The sequence below is a fragment of the Gekko japonicus genome, unplaced genomic scaffold (genome assembly GCF_001447785.1).
Source record: "Gekko japonicus isolate JY-2015 unplaced genomic scaffold, Gekko_japonicus_V1.1 scaffold2107, whole genome shotgun sequence".
NCBI lineage: Eukaryota > Metazoa > Chordata > Lepidosauria > Squamata > Gekkonidae > Gekko > Gekko japonicus.
The window spans coordinates 12590-35169 of NW_015168109.1; the positions used below are offsets into that span (position 1 = coordinate 12590).

General features: G+C 43.1%; 1 protein-coding gene across 1 annotated transcript in view; it reads left to right on the plus strand.

Moving 5' to 3' along the window:
• Positions 1 to 1100: 1100 nt before the first annotated feature.
• MGAT5B (mannosyl (alpha-1,6-)-glycoprotein beta-1,6-N-acetyl-glucosaminyltransferase, isozyme B) overlaps positions 1101 to 22580 on the plus strand; it is a gene marked incomplete at its 5' end in the record, with an annotated part of 154185 nt that continues 132705 nt past the window's right edge. Inside the window, 4 exons of the mRNA XM_015414819.1 lie at positions 1101 to 1213; positions 7296 to 7369; positions 18315 to 18485; positions 21032 to 21196. Of these exons, the coding sequence (XP_015270305.1) occupies positions 1101 to 1213; positions 7296 to 7369; positions 18315 to 18485; positions 21032 to 21196 (523 nt within the window). The remainder of the gene's footprint in view (positions 1214 to 7295; positions 7370 to 18314; positions 18486 to 21031; positions 21197 to 22580) is intronic.

Sequence of the window (22580 nt, forward strand, 5' to 3'; positions counted from 1 at the left end):
ACAGATAAGAGGGAAGTACTTCTTCACCCAAAGAGTGATTAACTCATGGAATTCACTGCCACAGGAGTCCATCAGTGGCTATTAGCTACAAGATAGGAACTCTCGGACTGGGGCAAGTGATGCACTGTATTCTTGGTGCTTGGGGGGGCAACAGTGGGAGGGCTTCTAGTGTCCTGGCCCCACTGCTGGACCTCCTGATGGCACCTGGTATTTTTGGCCACTGTGTGACATAGTGTTTGACTAGATGGGCCATTGGCCTGATCCAACATTGGCTTATCTTATGTTCTCAAGGAGAAGAGAATGGTTTGACAGCCACTAGCCAACCTCAGTAGCCAGTTAGCCACAGAGGAGCCAAGCAGTAGAAGCATCTTCATCAGGTGAGACAGCAATTTGGGAGTTTATTATGACAGGGAAGTGGCCATGCTGGCAGTGGCAGTGGGTGAGGCAGAGGAGTGGACCCAGCACGGCACACAAGTACTCATGAGTGGCAGTTGATGGGCCAATAGCTGATAGAGTGTACAGCACAGTCAATGTGAGAACTGGGAAGTGCCAATACAAGGCATGCATAGAGAGCAAGAGAGACAGACAGAGAGAGACAGAGATAGAGATATAGTATACCCACTTGCTTCAAGGTGGGTAGACATAGGATTTCCTTCTAAGGTGGGAAAGTTCAGATGAGCAATGCAGATCCATAGTTTATCAAACTGCAAGAATGAACTGACAGTGTGGATTTGTATGTTGTTAGGAAACTGTTGGGGGTCTGGGTCTGTTGCCCTTCCAAATGAAAGCTCTTGTTGCAGCCAGGAGTCATTTTGATGAAACACTGTGGGAGTTATGATCCATCAGTTTCTCTCCCAAATAATTCCTCTGGCTGCCATTGCCATTCCTTTTAGCAATCTTTTTTTCCCTAATCAATCAATAAATTTATTTAGTTCACATGACCAATGGTCTCAAGCACATCCACAGAATAATCTTTTTTTTTTTGCAATTTCAGAGGACTGTTGTTTCAGCATAGAGAGCTTTCTTCACTCTTTCTGACAAGTCTAGATGCTGCATAAAAATGAATCATAGCTTTGCTATCTTATTTACTTACTTTCCAGGTTCGACCCAACAGTTGGTTTGATGGAGAGGATCCAGGCCATTGCTCAGAATGTCTCAGACATTGCCATGAAGGTGGATCAGATTCTACGCAACAGCCTAGTAAACAGAAAACGTAAGACTACCATTAGTTTCTAAAACAGAAGAGATGGTATCATAATGTGTGTTTGTTAGAGTATGATCGGAAGGACGATATGAGACAGGGTTCCACAGAGGTTGGTCCTGGCCTCTTGTTTGAATGTGGGACCCTTCTTTGGAACATGTACTATTACGCGATTCTTGGCAGTATTAATGTTCATCATCCAAGCTGTGAAACTTGGAGAAAATTCTCTGTGTGCACAATCTAGCTATATAATAGAGAAGCAATAAGGCCCTTTGCTGAAGGAAATTCAGGGAAGGAGCACTCCCTTCTCATCCATATGTCCCACTACTCCTTTAACTACATTAGTATAGATAGAGTTGGGAAGGTATCTTTCTCTTAACTGACTGCTAATCCTACTCAATGGTGTAGTAGGCAGTGGAGGTTTTCAGCCTCATTCGCTCTGGTGTCCAGAAAAAAGCTGACTGGAAAAAAGCCCACAGAAAAAACACCCACGGTCATAAATGCTCACAGGAAAAAAGCCCACATGGAAAAATGCCCACAGAAAAATGCCCACACAGAAATAAGCCCACACAGCAAAAAGCCCATACACATAAAAGCCCACTCAGAAAAAAGCCCACACGGAAAGAAGCCCACATGGAAAAATACCATGTGAAGCGCCATAGATATTTATAATGGTGGATAACCATTCATCTCCATTTATGAGAATGAACAGATATTTCCTATATTCACATGCAACAATTTGTGTTTTGATTTTATCAATTATAATCTTATCTTTTATATATATAATTCTCCTAATGCGTTGGCCATTTCCAGCTCTCCCATTGGCTGTGCTGTGCACTCCATCAGCCATTGGCCCATCAACTGTCACTCAAGAGTACTTGCGTGCGATTGGCTGGATGCTGGGTGCTGGGTGCTGGGTCTGCTCCTCTTCCTCACCTACTGCCACTGTTCCCTGTCAGAATAACTGCCAAAACTGCTGTCTCTCCTGACGAAGACACTTCTCCTGCTTGGCTCCTGTGGGACTAACGTTTCCCTCAGTGACTGTAGCTAGGCAACCAAGCTTGGTTCTGTCAATAAAAAGACAAAGGAATGAAGTCCTTTCCAGGCCTTTGTGGGGAACTCATTGGGGCTGTAACGAAACTGCATTTACCTGGTGTTTATAATGGTTCCCCATAAGGGTAAGTGTCCTGTAGTTCCAGACAGGGGCCTGCAGGGGTATTTGCCTGTCTACATTTCCCAGAAGCACTAGGGAAAAAGGGTGGGAAAATATGAGCCCAGGGTCAGAGCCAGGGAGATAAAGGCTTTGGCCATGAGGAGGGGTTCAGTCTCAGCCTAGTCTTCAGCCTTTGGATCAGCGTGGACAGCAGCTTCAAGGGAACGTACAGGTGGGGGGCTCCTGTTGCCTCAAACTCCAGGGCATCAAGGCCACTATAAACCATCATGGACAGCCAGGAGGGTAACAGTACCAGTGACCAGTCTGGTGAAGGGCTGGGGTTTCTCCACAACAACAGGAGGGGAGAAAGCAAAACCCATCCTGAGGCCCACAACCTCCAGAGATAGTGAGGGTGTGTAGGGGACAGAGGAATGGTGTTTTAAATAGCATTTATTTTCTGCCCAGGTTGTGTTAATATGCTCATGTTTCTTTTCTGCGCTTAACTTGTACATAGTTAAAATAAACCTTGTTGAGTTAAATAGGACCTGGTGTGCCTTGACCACTTAGTCCTCCCCGCTCAGCACATTACCAGGGGCAAAGGGAGGCTAGGGAACTCAAATGAGCCCAAATTGGAGGGGTTGCCAACTCTCTAAGGGGTGCCCAAAGATTGTGGTACCAACTTCCCAAGGTTGGGGAATCAGCCAGAGGGTCTCACTGTCCCTCTAGGAAGGCTGTGTCAATTCAGTGAGTGGTGGCAGCATGTAAGAAAGGGAAATAGCCCCACCAGGCAGGGTGGGAAGGCAAAAACAGGGGCTTGTGAACCACAGAATGACTGCTCAGACTCCCAGGGCTGAGAGTGGGTCCCCTTTTTCCACAGGGGCCATTCCTGACTAGGGTTGCCAGCTCCAGGTTGGGAAATTCCTGGAGATTTTGTGCCAAAGTCTACGGAAGCCAGGGTTTGGGGAGTGGAGAGGCCTCAGCTGAGTAGCAGTCAGGGCTTCAGAGCAGGGTAGAGGGTGGAGGGAGGGAGATGGAAAGCTGATGTCAGAGGGGCAGATAAAGGCAGGTTGATGGTTGGCTGGGAAGGAGATAGGGTTGCCAACACCAGATTGGGAAATTCCTGGATATTTGAGGGGTGGAGCCTGGAGAGGGTGGGGTTTGAGGAGGGGTGAGACCTGAGATAGGTACAATGTCATAGGCTCCACCCTCCAAACCAGACATTTCATCCTGGGGATCCACTGTTGCCAATCTCCAGGTGAGAGCTGGAGATCACTCAGAATGACAGCTGCTCTTCAGATGGCAGAGATCAGTTCCCCTGGAGAAAACAGTGGACTCTGTGTCATTGTACGCTGCTGAGATCACCACAGCAAGTTGACACTGAGTGCTCAAGGCTAGGACACCCACCCAGAGCCTCTTTCTAGAGCCATAAGATAACAAAACCATAAGATAACATTAAATAACAAATAATAACAGAAGTGGCAACCATTTCATGTAGTGCTTTTAATTCCCTATTCCACTGCAGTCATCCCAGTGTGTGGTCTCAGTTTGATGGACTGCAGAGGCTTGCCATAAACTAACACTGGCTAATGCACAGGCAGGTCTCCTAGAGGTGAAAAAGAAGAAATATATGGCACTACATTACATGGTTGCCAGTTCTGTGCAGCAATATGAGCAGGTAGAACAAACTTAATTACTTAAGGAGATTGGCTAATTTGCAATGAAGAATTATATCTGAGTTGTTATTAAATTATTATTATTTTTGTTGTTATTAAATGTTGTTTTTAAATAATTGTTGCTTTTAATGTTAGGGTTAGGTAGTCTTTTGTCATGGTCACAGGGTGTACCACACTGTATTTGTTAAAATGCAAGTAAAGAGAAATCGAGCTAGGAAATTGACTTATTTTAGTGCTATCTTATGGTTTTAATTTTTAATAACAAAATAAGTAAATAATAATAATTTTTAGAAGAATTATAAACAATATAGTTGTTCAAGAGCTGTGTATACTAGACAGTCTATAAATAATTTAATTTAGCATCTTTCTATCTTTACGTTAGAAATTACTTCATACCAACATTACAAAGGTTGACAAATGGTAAATTAATAAATTTAAAGTATTTAATTTTATTTAAAGTATTTCTATATAGAGTTTAATTTATGTTGTTATTGTTTCCTTCTTAATAAAGTTCATTGATAACAAAATGGTCACTTGTATTTCCTGCATTTTCTCGTCCAAGCCTTTACACTCAAGAGCATTAAAGCCCTCTTCATACAGGCCACTTCTGTATAGTAATGAAGTAATTTGCTAACAACATAGCAAAATTATTTGATTATAATTGATAAAATCACAAAACAGATTGTTGCATGTGAATATGACATGTTCATTCTCATAAGTGGAGATGAATGGGTATCCACCATTATAAATATTTATGGTGCTTTACATGGCATTTTTTCATGTGGGCTTCTTTCCACGTGGGCTTTTTTTCTGTGTGTGCTTATTTTGATGTGGGCATTTTCCTGTATGGGCATTTTCCCCTGTGAGCGTTTATGACCATGGGTTTTTTTCTGTGAGCTTATTTCCTGTGGGCTTTTTTTCATAGAACAATTTGGTCCACCTACCTTACATGGGAGTAGCCCCATTTACACTTGTGTAAAGTTCAGTAGGATCTCAAACAGCAACTCTGAATCACAAAAGATCATTTATTTGCTCAATCACTTGGCTCCAGACATTTAAAAATGGAAAACATAAAAATAATGTTAAAAAAGTAGTTTTTTGCAACTGGGGAGAAAGGTACAAAGGGTCAATAGATGATCTGGTGAATTTTACATGAGAGTAGCACCAGAAATGCCAGCCTGGATGAATCACAAGCCGGAATTAAGATTGCTGGGAAAAACATCAGCAACCTCAGATGTGCAGACGATACCACTCTAATGGCAGAAAGTGAAGAGGACCTAAAGAGCCTATTGCTGAGAGTGAAAGAGGAGAGTGCAAAAGTTGGCTTGAAGCTCAACATCAAAGAAACTAAGATCATGGCATCCGGCTCCATCACTCCTTGGCAAATAGAAGGGGAAGTCATGGAAGCAGTGACACCCTGTCAAGAGATATCACCCTGTCAACAAAGTCCATATGATCAAAGCAATGGTATTTCCAGTAGTAATGTATGGCTGCGAGAGTTGGACTATAAGGAAGGCCGAGCACCGAAGAATAGATTCTTTTGATTTATAGTGCTGGAAAAGACTCTTGAGAGTCCCTTGGACGGCAAGGAGATCAAATCAGTCAATCTTAAAAGAAATCAACCCTGACTGTTCCCTGGAAGGCCAGATAATGAAACTGGAGCTCAAATACTTTGGCCACCAAGTGAGAAGGGAGCACTCACTGGAGAAGATCCTGATTGAATGCCAAAGAAGATGGGGACAGCAAAGGATGAGATGGTTAGACAGTGTGATTGATACAATGAACATGAAATTAAGCAAACTCCGGAGCATGACGGAAGACAGGAGGGCCTGGCGTGATGTGGTCCATGGGGTCGCGAAGAGTCGGACTCTACTGTGCGACTAACAACAAAGCACCATTGGCATCAATAGTATGTCTACTTTCATGCAAAGTGAGAGGGGGACATGGTCACAGCTTTCTCAGGCTGGAGAGAGAGGCAGAGAGAGGAGATCAGACCAGACAAACACATACTCACAAACACATGCTCACAAGGCAGAACAAAGAGGAAGGTGCCCCCAGTGAGAATGACTGCTTGTTTCAATGCAGTCACCTTCCATCACTGAAATGTTGCAGCACTGGGATGCACTTTTTGTGGGTCTCCTCACTTGGTGCTTGGTGAGACGGTCTCCCCGCGGTACCCGCTAGAATGTGGAGTGCTGCAGGGGGTGATCCTCTCACCAATGTTATCCAACATCTATATGCGCCCCCTTGCCCAGTTAGTCTGGAGCTATGGGCTGGGTTGTCATCAGTATGCTGATGACACCCTCCTCTGTCTATTAATGGATGGCCATCTGTCTTCCGCTCCTGGAAATCTGGCTGAGGTGTTGGACACTGTGGCTGGATGGTTGTTGCAGAGTCGATTGAAGTTAAATCCATCGAAGATGGAGGTCCTGTACCTGGGTTGAAGGGGTACACATGGGCACCAGGCTCCCCACACTGAAAGGGGCACCTCTGGTGTCAGCCCAGACAATAAGGAGCCTGGGCCGGAAGCAGGGGCGGGGCTTCGTCATGTGCCTCTCCCCCCGTACCTCACCCGGGGGAACTGCGATCCCCCGCGATCTCCCCCGAAATGACCTCTGGCTTAGTCAGATAAGCTCATGGACTACATAGCTTCCATACTCCAAAGATCTGGAAGTTTCCCTGAGCTGTTAAGCATAGCTGTGCTCAGACACAATTAAGTTCCTCTGAGCCTCTGGAGGCTTTTAGGCAGCTCTGTCTAAGTGGTGATCACTGGCCAGGATGTGGATGAAAAGCAGAGAAAGACTTTTTATTTATTTTTTGTGTCGTGTTATTGTTAGAGCTGTTTAATGAAGAATCTCCATCACTGAACATGCAAATTCCAAAATGAAATTCAAAGGCCATGAATATTTAGCTTAGCTCTAATATAGAACTGAAAATATGAGAACATAAGAAGAGCCCTGCTGAATCAGACCATGTCCATCTAGTCCAGCATCCTGTTTTCCACAGTGGTGACCAGATGCCATAGAAGGCCCACAGCACAGGCACAGAACCTTCTGTCTAACTACTGCCTGTTTCTGTATGCATGAGATCCACAAAACATCCTCTTTTAAAAAATGAAAGCCGACATTCTGAGCAAGCCACTTTTTGTACCAGAATCTGAAGTCTGAACTAGCCTGCCTGCCTTTTACACACACAAACACATTTCCCATGTGAATTTTGCAGCACTTTTTAAATATATATATATATTTATACCCAGCAACAGTGGAAGCAGTGGAAGGCAGACGAGACCAGTGTGAGGTACCCAGGGACCCCAACTATCCTGACTGCTCTGGAAAAGTAGAGGTGAGTAAAGTAAGATTCAGAATGCATGTTATGATTAGACGGAGCTATGTAAGACGGAGCTCTTCCACCAAGCTTTTGAATAGGAGCCGCCGCCACCACTGTTCCATCAACACCCTATAATTTCCGCACATTGCCATTGCTGGTACGGGTACCATCGGAGGGAGTGGGACATGCCTAGGGGACAACAGTGGGGATATGTACTGTTATGTAGTCATATCATCGAGAACACCATCTTGATTTTAAAATTCGGAAGTGAGTAGGGGAGCACCGAAAATGTTTTTATGAATTCTGTTTAACTATTTAATAGTTTATTCTGTATTTTTAGTCAGTATTTTATTATTTTATTGTTATTACTTGGCGTTATGCCTCTGTTAGCCGCCCTGAGCCTTCGGGGAGGGTGGGATATAAATCTAAATAAATAAATAGAAAATGTCAAGGCCAAGATGAAGTATTTTATCAGGCAAAAATGTTAGCCTGGAGGAATTTTTTTCATTCACATTCTTTCCCACAAATATAGCATTAATAAACCAAACTACTAAGACAAGATAGTTCAGGTATGAAAAGGCCTTCAAGAAAGGCAGCTATGAGATCATATAACAGCTGGATGGTACTCCAGTTCCCTCCCCTCCTCTATATTTGTATTGGTAAATTCTGTATTTCTCTTCGTAAATGAACTTTTGAAACAGGAAAGAACTTCCTATTTCCCATTTAAAAGGGTAAAACAACAGATTGGGTTCAGAGAATGAAAACATCAAACCCAAACATTCACTACGGTGGACTGAGGATAAAGAACTCTTTGTGTGAAGGATCAACTAGATTGCCCGGCCTTCCGTGCTTAATGGACTAATGTCACAGTTAGTTCTATTTGAATTATTCATAGGCAAGCCAGGTGAAGGAAAGCACCAATGGATTTATTGTCTTGGTTTCTTTTAATCTGCAGTGTTATCTCAGGGCTAGGGAAAGCCAAGCATCATAATCTGATGCTGGTTCTAAATCAAGTACATATTTTGCATAGCACACTACACTGTATAATCTTGAACACAAAGCAGGCATTTGACTGGCTTCTGTATTTTCGTGCACCTATGTGGGCCAAACTAACAGCATATTTATGTCCACTACAGGGATGAAAGATAGATTCACTGGTATAGTAAACCAGTAATCTGTATCCTATTGTAGCACTAAGGCTAAACGCAGTACAGCTTCTCTTTGTTCTAAGTGTGCTAGCAAAGTTGCGAGTTACACAGAGCCACTTGTCAATTTCAAAACTAATAAAGAGTTTTTTATTTAGTGAACTCCATTTTAGATAGGATAGATGAGAGACAGAGATAGATACCAGGGATGGACACAAACTGAGAAACGAACCATGGTTCAAGCACAAACCAGACTGGTTTGTAATTTGTTTTGAACCAGTTGATTTGGTTGCATCATTCCCGAATCCAAAAACAGACCACCTTTTTCCATGGAGGTTCATTTTTTTTCATTAGAGTGGTTCGTTCTCCAGACAGCCTGGCACCAATTCAATCAATTCCTAGGCAACACTGGGGGTGGACTTGTGGAGAGACCTGGAAACACCAATAGCAGTTTTCCATAGCTTGATTGCAAGCTCTGGGAGCTAACCATGGAGCTCTTATTCTGCTCTATGGGAGCAGTTCATGTATGTGTATACATGTGTGTGCATACACATACATACACACACCACCCTGACTCAGCTGCTTTCACTTTGCAGCAGGAAGAGAGAGGAGTTAGTCATCATGTGAGAGCAATTTAGGAAGAATTGTTTGCTGCGTGGCTGATTTAAGGGGATGCTAGAGCTAAGCTTTCCCGGGGCACCTGCTTTGGGGGGAGGTATAACTTAGACATCCAAAATCCAAGCTTTGCCAAATTTAGGGGGCGGGTTTAGGACAGACTACTGAAGGCTCCCTGTGAGCTTGGCATCTCTATCTCACAAGGGGACTGTTCTACCACCTCCCGAACTCCCGAACTGAACAAACCACAAACCAGTTTGGGAAACAGGAAAAATTCATGGAAGTTCATGGTTTGTGTAATCAAACGAACCACTGCTTTCCTGGTTGGTGCCCATCCCTGATAGGTACGTATTCTAACTACCTGAATGCATGCAGATGGAGGTTGCATCCATGGTGCAAAGATGGAAGAGCAACACACTCCTTCTTTGTGTGTGTGAGAGAGGAGCGAACGGAAGGAAGCAATTCCCTGAAAGTGTCATTCTACACATCAAAGGGACAGAGGCAGAAGAGTAAACAGGAAGGAAACCCACAGTTTGCCTGTCTATTCTTTTGTAAACCCTCCCCCAGAGGCTGAGACTAAGAGAAAGCATATGGCCCTTCTCTTCCAACAGAGGACACCATTGCCATTTTAAAGTGATTTAAAAATGCTGCAGCATGGTAGGCTGAGGCACTCTTGTCCCCCCATTTTCAAGTGTTGAAATGCCCCCCAGCAGCTTTTTCAGCACTGGAAAAAGCTCAGGGAGGGAGCAACAAGAGCACCTCAGCCTGCCATGGGCCTGATCCGGATTGGGCCCACGTAGCACTTTTAAAATCTCCTTAAAATGGCAGCAGTATCCTCATGGTGGACATAAGGATATGATCTCATCCAGTTTGGCTCTGTGTCTATACACAAGCTTGGCTTAACAGTGGAAGTAATGTGTAATTTTTTAAAACCCATGCATCTCTCCACTGAAGACATTATTTAAACCTATATGTTACTGATCCTGCTGCTTGACAAAAGAAATTAACTGTCACATTAATAAAACACAAGTTTTACATTGCTCAGATTGTCCCAGCTACAAAACAGTCATTTTCTCCTGTCGTCTTCCATGGCGGGATTAAAATTTTAAGCATAATTTAATTGTAGGGGGGCAGTAATTCGATCTCCTGTCTGGATGACTGGCGTGTTTTACATATCGGGAGTCAAGCACTGTCTCTTCAGTGGATTCATTTGTATACTTAAGTTTGGAAGAGGCCGGCATTAGCAATTACTGAGTATGATAGATCTCCATGGAGCAGCTTGTGGTTATTGCTTTGCATGCAGAATCACCTTCTGGGAACCTTGCTAAATTTCTGCCTCTGGATGCTTGCTTTATCCCTCTGAGTGGAAGAACACCAGTGTTAGTACTGAGCTCTTCCTCTGCTGGTTTTCTGCCACTTTGCTTTCATTTGGTGAGATCGACATTCTTCATTTCTTAATGTGCCAGTTAATGGTGACTGGCAGTGATGATAAGAAAGATAAGCTTTGCAAGAGATAAGCTTGAAGATCAAATCAGAGTTCCTTCTGCATTTTAGATGAAAGGTTCAGAAAAGGTGAACAGTAAATTCAGTGACCTTTTTAGAGCCATTTCACACATGACATTTTAACTTAAATCTGCATAAGAAGTGAGGATGGGAGAGAATAGGTACATATGTGTGTACTGTATGAAAATCAAGAAAGCATGCAAGCATGCAGAGGTTCTAATTATTCAAAGGCATATTTAGCTCTCTCAGATCATCAGCTATTGTGCCACTCAGCTGTTGACGGGGTGGAGATGAAATCCAGCCCTCTTCCACTGCCTTCCCAAACAGCTGATTAATGCTGCCACTGATTTTACGAGACGTCTGAACACATGCTATGCCAGCAGTTGGGCCAGGGGAAAGAAAGCACCCAATGATTCATACAATTTGTCATTCAGCACACATAGTTCTGCTTCTATGTGCATATGTGCTAGAGTGACTTCTAAACATGTGTTCCAGCTGCATGACAATCACATAATTTTTACATCTGATGGAATGAATGGGTTATACACTCCTTGCCCCTAATATATCCCTGACGTCATCTGTGATGTGACCCTATTGTGGTGAACACAAAACCCAGCAACTGATCCTGCCTGAAAGAATAATATATTTAGCTTGAGATTCTATTTATAGTTATTTGGAAGAAAACACTGTGCAAATTGTGGGTTGGGGGGTTTACTTCCAAAGTAAATATTCATTACTAATCTCAGCTGTTTGGTAGTTGGATATGAGGATGCCAGCCACAAGTTTGCACAGGTATGGTCTTGCAAGGGGAAAAAGGAGGCTCCTACTCCTCCATACCACAGCATGCCATTGCATGGTATGCAGTCCACATGGGGCGGGGGCGGGCAGCAGGGAGTGATGGAGCAGAAAGGTTACTTGGATGCATGGAAGCTGCGGGTGGTAATGAACACTCTGAGTACAGTAGAGGAAAGTTGCTCAGGAGGTTGCCAACCAAAGAGACTGAGGTATGAGGCAGCCAATCCACACTCATAGCCATCCCATGTAATTGTGTATGGTGATACCAAAAATTGTGCCAGGAATTCCTTTCAGGACCATCTTGAGGAATTTAATCTGGGAATGGGATGCCTGTGCTACATCTTTCTGTGCAGTCCTTCATGGCATATATGGCTGGTGATAATTGCAGGGCTGCTGGAGATTCGTAATGCCCTGTGTTGTATATGTGAGCTGTGTGTCTGGTTAAGTGAGAGGTAAGAGGACTGCTCCAGAATGTGTGCAGTGTGAGTTCTAGTCCTCTCTGGTCTATTTTGCTGCTCAGCAAGTTGTAGACTAAAAAAGACTGATTTACTTCATTTATGACCCACTTTTCTCTCAGTGGTCATCCCAAACAGTTTACTTCATTCTCGCATCCTCTGTTTTACCCTCACAACAATCTGTGAACTAGGTTAGGCTGAGAGTGTGTGACTGGCCCAAGGTCACCCAACAAGCTTCCTAGCAAGGTGGGGAAAAATAAGGTTTGCTGTATGGTCGGCATTCCCTTTGGTGGGATTTGAACCCCCTGTTTCTTGTGTTATGTCTGGCTATCCTTGCTTAGTGAGCGATTGAGGAATTGACTAGAATGTCTTCTAACTGTGCACTTTTTTTGTTCTCTAGCTGCCACTCTTATGTCTTCATTCCCTTGCCTGGTACTCCTTACCCCTCCCTCAACCTGACCTTTTGCAGTATAGGTCTTGGGCATTCTATCAGAGTGGCCTCTGTGAAGGGAATGGTAGAGTCATGGTGGCAGCATGATTGGCACAGCCTTCATTATGTGTGAATGACTGACAAAAGGAAACACTGTCATAGCAGGGAACTAAAACCTGCATCTACATGGCTCCCAGATATGTATCCCTTCCACAACTATTACTGAATCATAGAATCATAGAATCATAGAATCATAGAATCATAGAATCATAGATAACAGAGTGGGGCCATATAGGCCATCTAGTCCAACCCCCTGCTCAATGCAGGACCAGCCTAGAGCATCCCTGACAAATGTTTGTCCAGACGCTGCTTAAAGACTGCCAGTGATGGGGAGCTCACCATTTCTCTAGTCAGCTGATTCCACTGTTGCACAACTCTTGCTGTAAAAACGTTTTTCCTAATATTCAGCTGGCACCTTCCTGCCCTTAATTTAAACCCATTATTGTGAGTCCTATCCTCTGCTTCCAACAGGAACAGCTCCCTGCCCTCCTCTAAGTGGCAGCCCTTCAAATACTTAAAGAGAGCAATCACATCCCCCCTCCGCCTCCTCTTCTCCAGACTAAATATTCCCAAGTCCCTCAAACATTCCTCATAGGGCTTGGTCTCCAGGTCACATGAGAGTCCTCCTTTCAGTATGTTCATTTTGTTCCCTCCGTTGCTGTATTCTGTATGTGGGTAGTAGTGACCAGGGGATGTGACCAAGTCAGCATGAGTTCATTGGCTGCTCTCCTGTCTACCTGTCATAGGGGTGTTATTGATGGGTTGCAATGGGGTTACTGGGAACTCCAGTGCAATTTCTATGCTCCATGCATCTTGCCATTAGGTCTTTTATTCCCCTGACTGTTATCCAAAGAGAATATCCTAGTGGTGGGGTCATGGTTCCAGTATCTGTGATATTGCAGCATTATTGTCTTAGGATGGGGCTCTCAGTCTCCAGCTGGGTTCAAACTTCCATACGCTAATAAGTACTTAAGGCTAAAACCTGTAAATCATTCTATATTATTCTTCATAAATGCACAAAGTTGAATTTAATATTATAATACTTCTCCCACTTCTAAGAAGTTCCCATGTAATCACTACTTTTTAGGAACTCAAAGTGGGAGTGATATTCAAGAGGGGCCAGGATGTAATCTATAACACTGGCTCCTTTGGCACTCACATAAGTGAAATCACCAGCTCCATCAACCTGTAAGTAATCATTCAATGGAATAAAGTTTCTCTGAATTGCAAATTTAGACAGCTCCAATTCACCTCTATTTATTACATTGTCCTTAGATTTCCTATTATGCCAAGCTGGGCTGAGAAAATCATCATTATCAGGGCCTAATACTTTAGAGAAAGGTGTATAGTCGTCACTGCCGATCCTTGCATTACAATCACCCGCTAGTGGGGGGGGGGGGGCAGAAAACAGGTCTGCAGTTGACAATTTTTCTCAGGTGGTCCTATCTCTGAATCATTATACTAGGAGTAGATGGAGGAATGTAAACAGAGGAAAGGATAACTCACAAATCATCCAACGTTAATTAAAAAAGCAGTAATCAGATCATCTGTCACCAGGAGGTCCCAAGGTCCTATATTCAACTAGTTGAAACTAGTAGCCTGCCCCCCCCCGACCTATAACTGCTCTTTGATAGAGAGTGAGAAAACCAGGAAAGATAGGTTTGTCCATTAACCAGATCTCCTGGAGAAGTAAAATATGAAGGGTTTTTTCCTTGTTTGAAAGCTAGTCGAATCCGACTCTAGGGGATGGTGCTCATCTCCGTTTCCAAGTTGAAGAGCCAGTGCTGTCCGAAGATGTTTCCGTGGTCATGTGGCTGGCATGACTAAATGCCAAGGCACATGGAACGCTGTTACCTTCCCACCAAAGCAGTACCTATTTGTCTACTTGCAATTTCTTGCTTTCAAACTGCTAGGTTGGCAGGAGTTGGGGCCAGAGACAGGAGCTCGCTCCATCATGTGGCACTAGGGTCTCAAACTGCCAAACTACAGACCTTCCGGTCTGCAGCTCAGTGTCTTAACCTCTAAGCCATCACGGCCCCTTAAAATATCAAAAGTAGCCATAAAAAGCTTTGGTATCTTTACAACAGAGTCTTGAGGCCCAGCCAGCTATATTGCAAGTCAGAATATGAACTCCAGGAGTCCCAGTTAGTCAGTTTTTACCTACTAAAGTATCTAGTGCTGGCAACATGGGGGTATTCCCTGAATTAATTATGATTTTTGGCTCAAGACGAATAGGGATTTTCCCTCTTATTGGGCTTTGATCACATGGCTTCTTACTAGTCTGATTGCATCTAGGGGACAGGTTAAAGATTGGCTCATATTCTTATCAGGAGACCAGTATGGATCATCTAATAATAACAAAAAGGTAGATTGGCTGGTTTTGATCCTGGTTAATTTACGTTAGTGTGTGCTGTAATTTCTGGAACTGGGCAATTATATTGCCTTTTTCCTAAAAGGTAAGGCACAAAATGTTTGAAGGAGTTTTGCATCCACTAAGTCCAGTTGATAGAGAGGATGGAAAAGGGGGGGAAATGGCTTCATCTGACTGCTTGAAGCTCTCACAGGTTTGTGTTTGGCGGCGGCGGGGGGGGGGGGGGGGCCGTGGGGGGTGGGCCTTGGAGCCGCACAGGGCTTGCCAGTGTTGCTGTTGTGGGCCACGACAGGGGGTAGAGAGAAGCCTTGGTGGCTCAGGAGCCGCAGGGAACACTCCCCCCCGCGGGCCCCGCTTCTTGTATATCTCTCTTCCCGAATTGGCCCTTGTAACTTTTTCAGTAAATTTTAGATTAATAGAAGAAATTTGTATATCTAACAAGTAGGACAATTTTTTTTTAGTATTCCACTTTCCCCACCAGTTTGTCAGTTGTCCTTTGAAAGGAAAGACAGTCACTACAATCTGAAGGTTATTCGCCAGGAGCACATTATTATTTTTGGGAGGGAAGGGGAGTAAGTCCTTTTCTTGAAATGATGATTATTATATAAAAGCTATAAGCGCAGTTTGTGGTGCCAACAGACTGAGATCTTTCCAACGTTCTCGTCAGGAATTACCATATCACCTTTCTCCATTGAAGTAAATGAATCATTTTGGTTCAGAGGGTGGGATCTGTCAAGTTCCTCAACCTCCACCTGGTTCTGCTGCATTAAAGGGTCAAACCTGTTTTTTAGGGAAACTGGAGAAACGTTAATTTTAAAAAGTCCTCTTCTCTGCTTTGTTTTGGTTTCATGATAAAATCATCACCAGTCAAATGGCGGGCCCACTTTTTACCCATTTTAGTAATCCCTGATATAAATCTATTCACTCTATTCAGTATGCTACTTAAAACCACTTAATACAACTTAAAAATAATACAACTTAAAATCAGTATAAAACAACTTAAAACTATTTAAAACAGACTAAAATACTCTTATAAGGATAAAAGGGATTTATATCTTCCTACATAAAACCCTTACCACCCAGAAACTAAGCAACTATATAAAACCTGCTCAGTTTTCCCTATTTATAAAAATACAATATTATAGCAAGAGGCAAGACAGAGCTATCCTCTCACTCTCCTGACTTCATTCTACTCCCGACCAAAAGCCAGTAAATCTTTCAGCTAACAAGCTGAATGCCTGAGATAAGGCCACAGACAGAGCTTTCATTTCTCACTTATGGGGGGGGGAAAGCTCCCCTCTTCCCCCCCTTGACCAGAATGAGGGGGAAAGTAAAAAAGAGAATAGCAAGAAGAGCTATTCAAAATGAAAGCCAAAATCAATTCAAATCAGTCAAAGCAGTAGTCCTCCAGAGTGGAGCAGAGCTGCAAATGCATGCCCACACTCAGCCAGCAAAAACAAAACAAAAAGAAAAAAAAACATTTGAGGCTGCCAAAGGCACAATAAAACTGATCAAGCCAATGATCTTGAAAATAAAACCAGTAGATAACACCAGCTAAAAACAATTTTAAAAAGGAATTTGCAATATACTGGGTTCGAGACGTGTGAGTGATCAATTCATAGTTTATTAGTGATTCCAGCAAACACAAGACAACCCTAACAGGACTGAAGCCCTGCTTAAATCTGTGCACACCACCACCACCACCCACACACACACTCTCCGTGGTAGGCTATTTACAGTGCGACCCCTGGTCTATAGGTTCCTTCCAGGATCCTAACTATATTTTGTTCTAGGTTTCTAGCTTGGTCAGTCAATGCCGGGGCCAGGACATAACAGAATTCTTCATAGAGCAAACAGCAACACAGCCAAGCAGCCCAAGTCAGAAACTGGAAGCTAAACTGGCTTCAAGTATTTTACTATTCCTGAGCCAATCCCTTTTGCAATCATAGGTCTGCCATCTGCCACACTGAATGTCTCTCTCCTTTCTTCATTTAGTGTCTCAAATAAGTCTTTATATGCACACATGCGCATTGTGCATGACCTATCTAAATACCAAGTGTGACTTTTGGTAGCTCCTTGAGTCAATATAAAACACTTTTTCAATGGTGGCTGCTTGGACTTTTCCCCTTTTCTTTTTCTTTTTGGAAAGGCGCCATTTTGCTTAAAAGCATTGCAGTCTCTTTTAGTGTGCCCTGGTTTTCCACATAAATGGCAAATTATTTTCCTCTTGCTGTTTACATATAGAGCTAATTGATCAACATTTGATTCAACTTTCTTGTTGAATTTCTCAAATTGTTTATGTTTGTATGTCTGCTCAAGTTGTTTTATTACTTCTGCGAGAGACAATTTTCCTTTTGCTTCAATATGAGACACAGCATTTCATAAGACTTTGGCAGGCTAATTAACAGCAACACAACAAAGTCCCGGTCTGCAATCTCTTTCACAGCACTTCTTAACTGTTGAGTTAAACTAAGCATTTCATTGAAGTGGTCATGCAAATTACCACATTCTGACATTTAGTGCTAAACAGTCTCTTTTGTATGTAGAGCTGCCTTTTTAGAGACAAATTCGCATAGAGTCTATCTAATTCAGACCATACAGTGTTAGCAGTTTGCATTTGCATTACTCTTAGAAAGTCTCTATCAATCAAACCTTTTATCATGGCTCCTCTTGCCTTATTGTTGTTGGCTTCCCAGGCTTTTTGCTTTGCTGAATCATCATCTCCCAGTCAGGGGTTTTGAATAGCATGCCACAGTCCTGTCTCAAGCAGGTGACTCTTTATTCTCTCCTTCCATATCCAATAGTTGTCTTCTGTAAGCCTATCTAGTAGGTAACTATTGGCAGAGTGTAGATATGCAGTAAAGTGGAATACAAGCTGTATAAAGAATAAAGATGATTTATTAAGAAGAGAACAAACTTTGTAGGAAAGAGGAGAGAGAAAGAGAAACCTAACTAGCTAGAAGAGAGTCAGTAACAAAGAAATCTTAGCAGGAGCAGGAAAAACCCCAACTGAGCCAATCAGGAAACAGGAAGGTGACTATTTGATAATAGTGGGAAGTCCCTAATCTCACTACGTTAACTAGCTGTCCCCTCTGCTACCCCCTACAGGAGGTTCTTGTCATTTTCTTTATCTATCCACGATAGACCTTGCATATTCCAACAATAATAACCAGTATAACTTTCTGATTCTTAGCTGTAGAGATATTTGTCTCTTAGATGGATGCCATCAGCAGATATCATTATAATGTCATCAATGTCTATGGTTAATCATAGTAGTCTTTACAGTTTCTGTTGAACCCTTTGGTTCTGTAACTGGATATATTTTGGCTACTCTGTTCTGAAAACTGGACTTTCCCCTGCAATTATTTAATGTTTTCCTCTTAATAAGGATCATACTTTTCTTTCAATACCTTCTTTATGATTACCTTTTCTAGCTGAAATTGTGATTTGCCAGTAATGCAACATGGAAAAACCTTGATCTCTAAACAAACTTATGATATCTTGACACTGTTCACACTCCCAGAGAGTATCTTTTATTATTTGACTTTCAAACATTTACCTGACTAACCCTCCTTTTGTCTTGCAGTGGATGAGGGCAAGGTGGACGTCTGACCCCTGCTATGCATTTTTTGGTGTGGATGGCACAGAATGCTCATTCCTAATATACCTCAGTGAAGTCGAGTGGTTTTGCCCTGTGCTACCTTGGCGAAATCAGACAGGAGCTGCACCTGCTACTAAGCCATCACCCAGAGTGCTGGTAAGACTGACACACTGGGCCAGACAAATGGATTCCCTAAGAGTCAAAACTATTTGCTTCTTAGCTGTTTTAAGTGCTCTCCAATGATAGCAGTGGATTACAGAGAAAATCTGTGGCAAAAAGACCAATAGGTAAGAACCTTCAAGAGGTGGGGGAGATAGATGGTTCCTTTTTAAATCTCCCATTGCACATGAATACACACAAGAAGCTGTCTTATACGGAATCAGACCATTGGTCCATCAAGGTCAGTATTGTCTACTCAGACTAGTAGTGGTTCTCTAGGGTCACAGGGGGAGGACTTTCGCATCACCTACTGCCAGTTCCTTTTAACTGGAGGTGTGGGGGGTTGAACCTGAGACTTTCTGCATGCCAAGCTGAAGCATGGCTGAAGTAAGCCATGGCCACTTTGCATTCTGCTGCTCCAGGATGAAGGGAAGGGTAAGATGAAAATTGTGCTTGCCTGGTCATGTTGCTGGACCCAGGGAGAGCAAGGCCTCCCTTCTTGTCCCCTACTGGTTTTAGAGGTCTAGTCTAAACTGAGCAGCAGAATCTTGGATCCAACATAGTGTTTCCATATACAGAAGGGTTTCCATTCATGGAGGGCAGAAATTGCCCTTCCTGCTGCAGCCCCAAATTCCCCCTGAAATGCTGTTCCTGAGGGACAGAGGATTCAGCCCATAGGGAGGTCATGATACAATAGATTTTTATATTGGGCTGCAGCTTTCTGAGCAAGAAAACCTCCACTTTGCTGTCTCTGAAATTATGTATTAACTTTTTATTGGGATTTTGAATGTACATAGTAAAAACAAAATGACAAAAATGTCAGAATCCCTTGGAAACAATCTGCATCAATATTTTCCATGCAAATTCCTGGAGATCAACTATCCTACTTTTTTTTTTTTTGCTGAAGAACGGCTGCCTTTAATTCTGTTATTGAACATGGAAGTTGAAATGTTTCTCCATTGGCTTTTGAGTATTTCCATTTTGAGTGTTTGATTCATTCCTTTTGAGAAGGGGCTGTGGCTCAGTGGAAGAACCTCCACTTTGCATACAGAAGGTCACAGGTTCAATCTCTAGCTTCTTCAGTTAAAAGGACCAGACAGTAGGTGATATGAAATACCTTCACCTGAGACCCAAGAGAGCAGCTACCAGTCTGAGTAGATGATACTGACCTTGATGGACCGATGGTCTGATTCAGTATAATGGCAGCTTCATGTGTGTTCATGTCCATTTGTTCTCCTGTGTAGAAAAAGCTAAATCTGGCCACTAACCCAGATATCCCTGCCTAGCTCTAACCCATAGACACCAGGTGCACAACCATAGAAATCACACTGAGGATTAGATAAAGCCCTCTGTTCTCTTGTTAGACTCTGCTTTTTCTTAAAGATAGAATTGACTACAATCCCCATGGATGCTGCAGACATCCCATCTTATATGTTTTATTTTTAAATTGTATAACTATTGTACATTTTCTTCCAAAAAGTGAAACGTTAAAGGACCCTAAGAATTACGACTCATGCTGCAGCATCACAGGGGAATGATGAATCATTTGTCCAGCTGGGACTAAAGATGTGCATTTGGCATTTCGAAGCCAAATTAATACCTGCATCATGTCTTTTCAGCATGATTCAGGCATTAGTTATACTGAATCAGATTCTCTTATGTGATTCAGCTTACCAATAAGAGAAACCTCAATTAATTAGGGAATCATGAATTTTTTGGCTCCATTATACCCTGTGGGGCCATTATAGTCTTTTAGTCTTATAAATCTTTTAGAGTATATTCAGTGGGATGGGGGGAGGGGGTCCGAGGTAAAGGCACCAAATTTGCAGTGTAGCTGCTGGAGCCTCTCCCCAAAAGAACCTCCAAGTTTCAAAAATATTGGAACAGGGGATCCAATTCTATGGGCACCCAAAGAGGGTGCCCCCATCCTCCATTGTTTCCAATGGTGGGAAAAAAGCAAGGCAGGCATACAAGCCCAGCAGATTCTCCCAGAGAATCTCTTCAGTAGAAAGTGATGTGTGGGGAGGGGGCATGTTTGCATGGCCAGCAGCAGTACCAGTGCAATGTGCCCAGCAGAACCAGTGCCCAAACCCAACAAGACAAAGGTCAAACCTGAGAATCTTCACTTTTTCCAGAGGTGGGGAAAAATGCAAGGCAGGCATACAACAAGCCCAACAGATTCTCCCAGAAAGTCTCTGCAGTAGAAAGTGAGGTGTGGGGAGGGGGCATATTTGCAAGACCAGCGATAGAACCAGTGTAATTTGCCTAGCGGAACAAATGCCATTCTGGAAGTGCCAAAACCCAACAGATTTGAACGTAGTCCTATATCTCAAAATATGGTATTTGAAAATCAGGAGGTTTCTTCCACTTTTTCCAAAGGGCCTGGCAGGCAATGGAATCATAGAATCATAGAGTTGAAAGGGACCTCCAGGGTCATCTAGTCCCAGCAAAAGAAATGTGACCTAGAGCTCAGGTGCTCTTTGTAAAGGTCATTGAGCTGTGCACTAACAGCAAGAGTCTGTTATTCTTCCCCTGCCCTTTAGGCAGCTTTTCAGAGAGAGATCTCCTACCTCCTGGAGCTGATTGGCAGTGGCAAGGAGTCTTTGATCTTCATGAAGAAAAGGATCCGACGCTTGGCCACACAATGGCTGCGAGCCTCATATAAACTTGAAGAGAAGCTGGAGGGCAAACAGAGAGATCAGAAACAGGTATACAATCAAATCTGCTGCTTATGAATCAAATTGTCCATTGTGTGAAATTTTATCAGAGTAAGACAGAACATCTGACTTGCTGCGTGCTTTTGTAGGGTCTTTCCTCTGCTCAGCAGCACTGTCCCTTAAGAACAAAGTTTGGGTCCAGTGGCACCTTTAAGACCAATAAAGTTTTATTCATGGTATAAGCTTTTGTATGCAAGCACACTTCCTCAGATACAGTGGAAAAGAACTTCCTCAACCATTATTTATAGGTGGTGGTTTGGGGGTTGTTGTCAGGAAGGGCCCTTTAGAGTCAAGATGCATTAGTACTGGGTGATTATGGCTGAGATTGGATGTAAGAAAGATCTGTGAATGGTAGTAAATTAGCATACAAATACAGGAGGTAGCAAATAGATGTGGGAACGAGGTTTGAGGCCAGTGCCAAGACAAATAAAGTTCAATTCTGGGTACAAGTGAGAACTCAGAAACTTAGTATGCATACTACATACTGCCAAACTTGGTGTCTCATTTGCCATGACTTACATTTGTTAGGGGTCTTGAGTGGGTGTTGGGAATTCCTGCGGGGTGTGAGTGTGTGAGTGTGAGAATGGCTTTGTTGTAGTGGCTGCGTAACTCTTCCTAAGTTGCCTCCCTTCTCAGAGATGACCTTGGTTGCTGTCTGTGCTTGCTCCGCTGAAATAGATAATGTAATGGTAGACCTACAGGTGGGGGCTGGAGTGTGTGAAATCTAGGTGGGATGAATGTGGGTTATGATCATCAACGGGAAAAGAACTAAAGAAGAATCACTTATCCTGGCACTAGATTTTGAAAAAGCGTTCGATTCAGTGGAGACAGATTATATGCTGGGACTCCTAAGAAGACTAGGGTTTGGGGAAATGATCGTGAGAGGAATACAGGCACTTTACGGTAACAACAGGTCAAGAGTTAGGATCAACAACACTAACTCTCGCTTTTTCAGAATTTCCAGAGGGACCAGGCAAGGTTGTCCCTTATCCCCGTTAATTTTTGCTCTGGCTATCGAACCCCTAGCAGAGAGCTTGAGGTCCGACCCAGCCTTCAGGGGAATTTATATCAAAGGACAGGAGCACAAGGTCAGTTTGTACGCGGATGACCTCACACTTTACATCTCCAACCCGGCTAAGTCCATTGAAACCTTAAACGGTATATTGTCCAACTTTTCTGCAATCTCAGGCCTTCGGATAAATCTATCGAAGTCAGAAGTATACCCTATCAAGATCACTAAACAAACGGAATTGGTGATCAAGGCGTCCTCCGAATTTAAGTGGGTCACGGATTGCTGGAGGCACTTAGGAGTCTTTATACCCCTCAATCTCAAGGACTTAGCAAAACACAATCACCATAGGGTCCACAAAGCAGT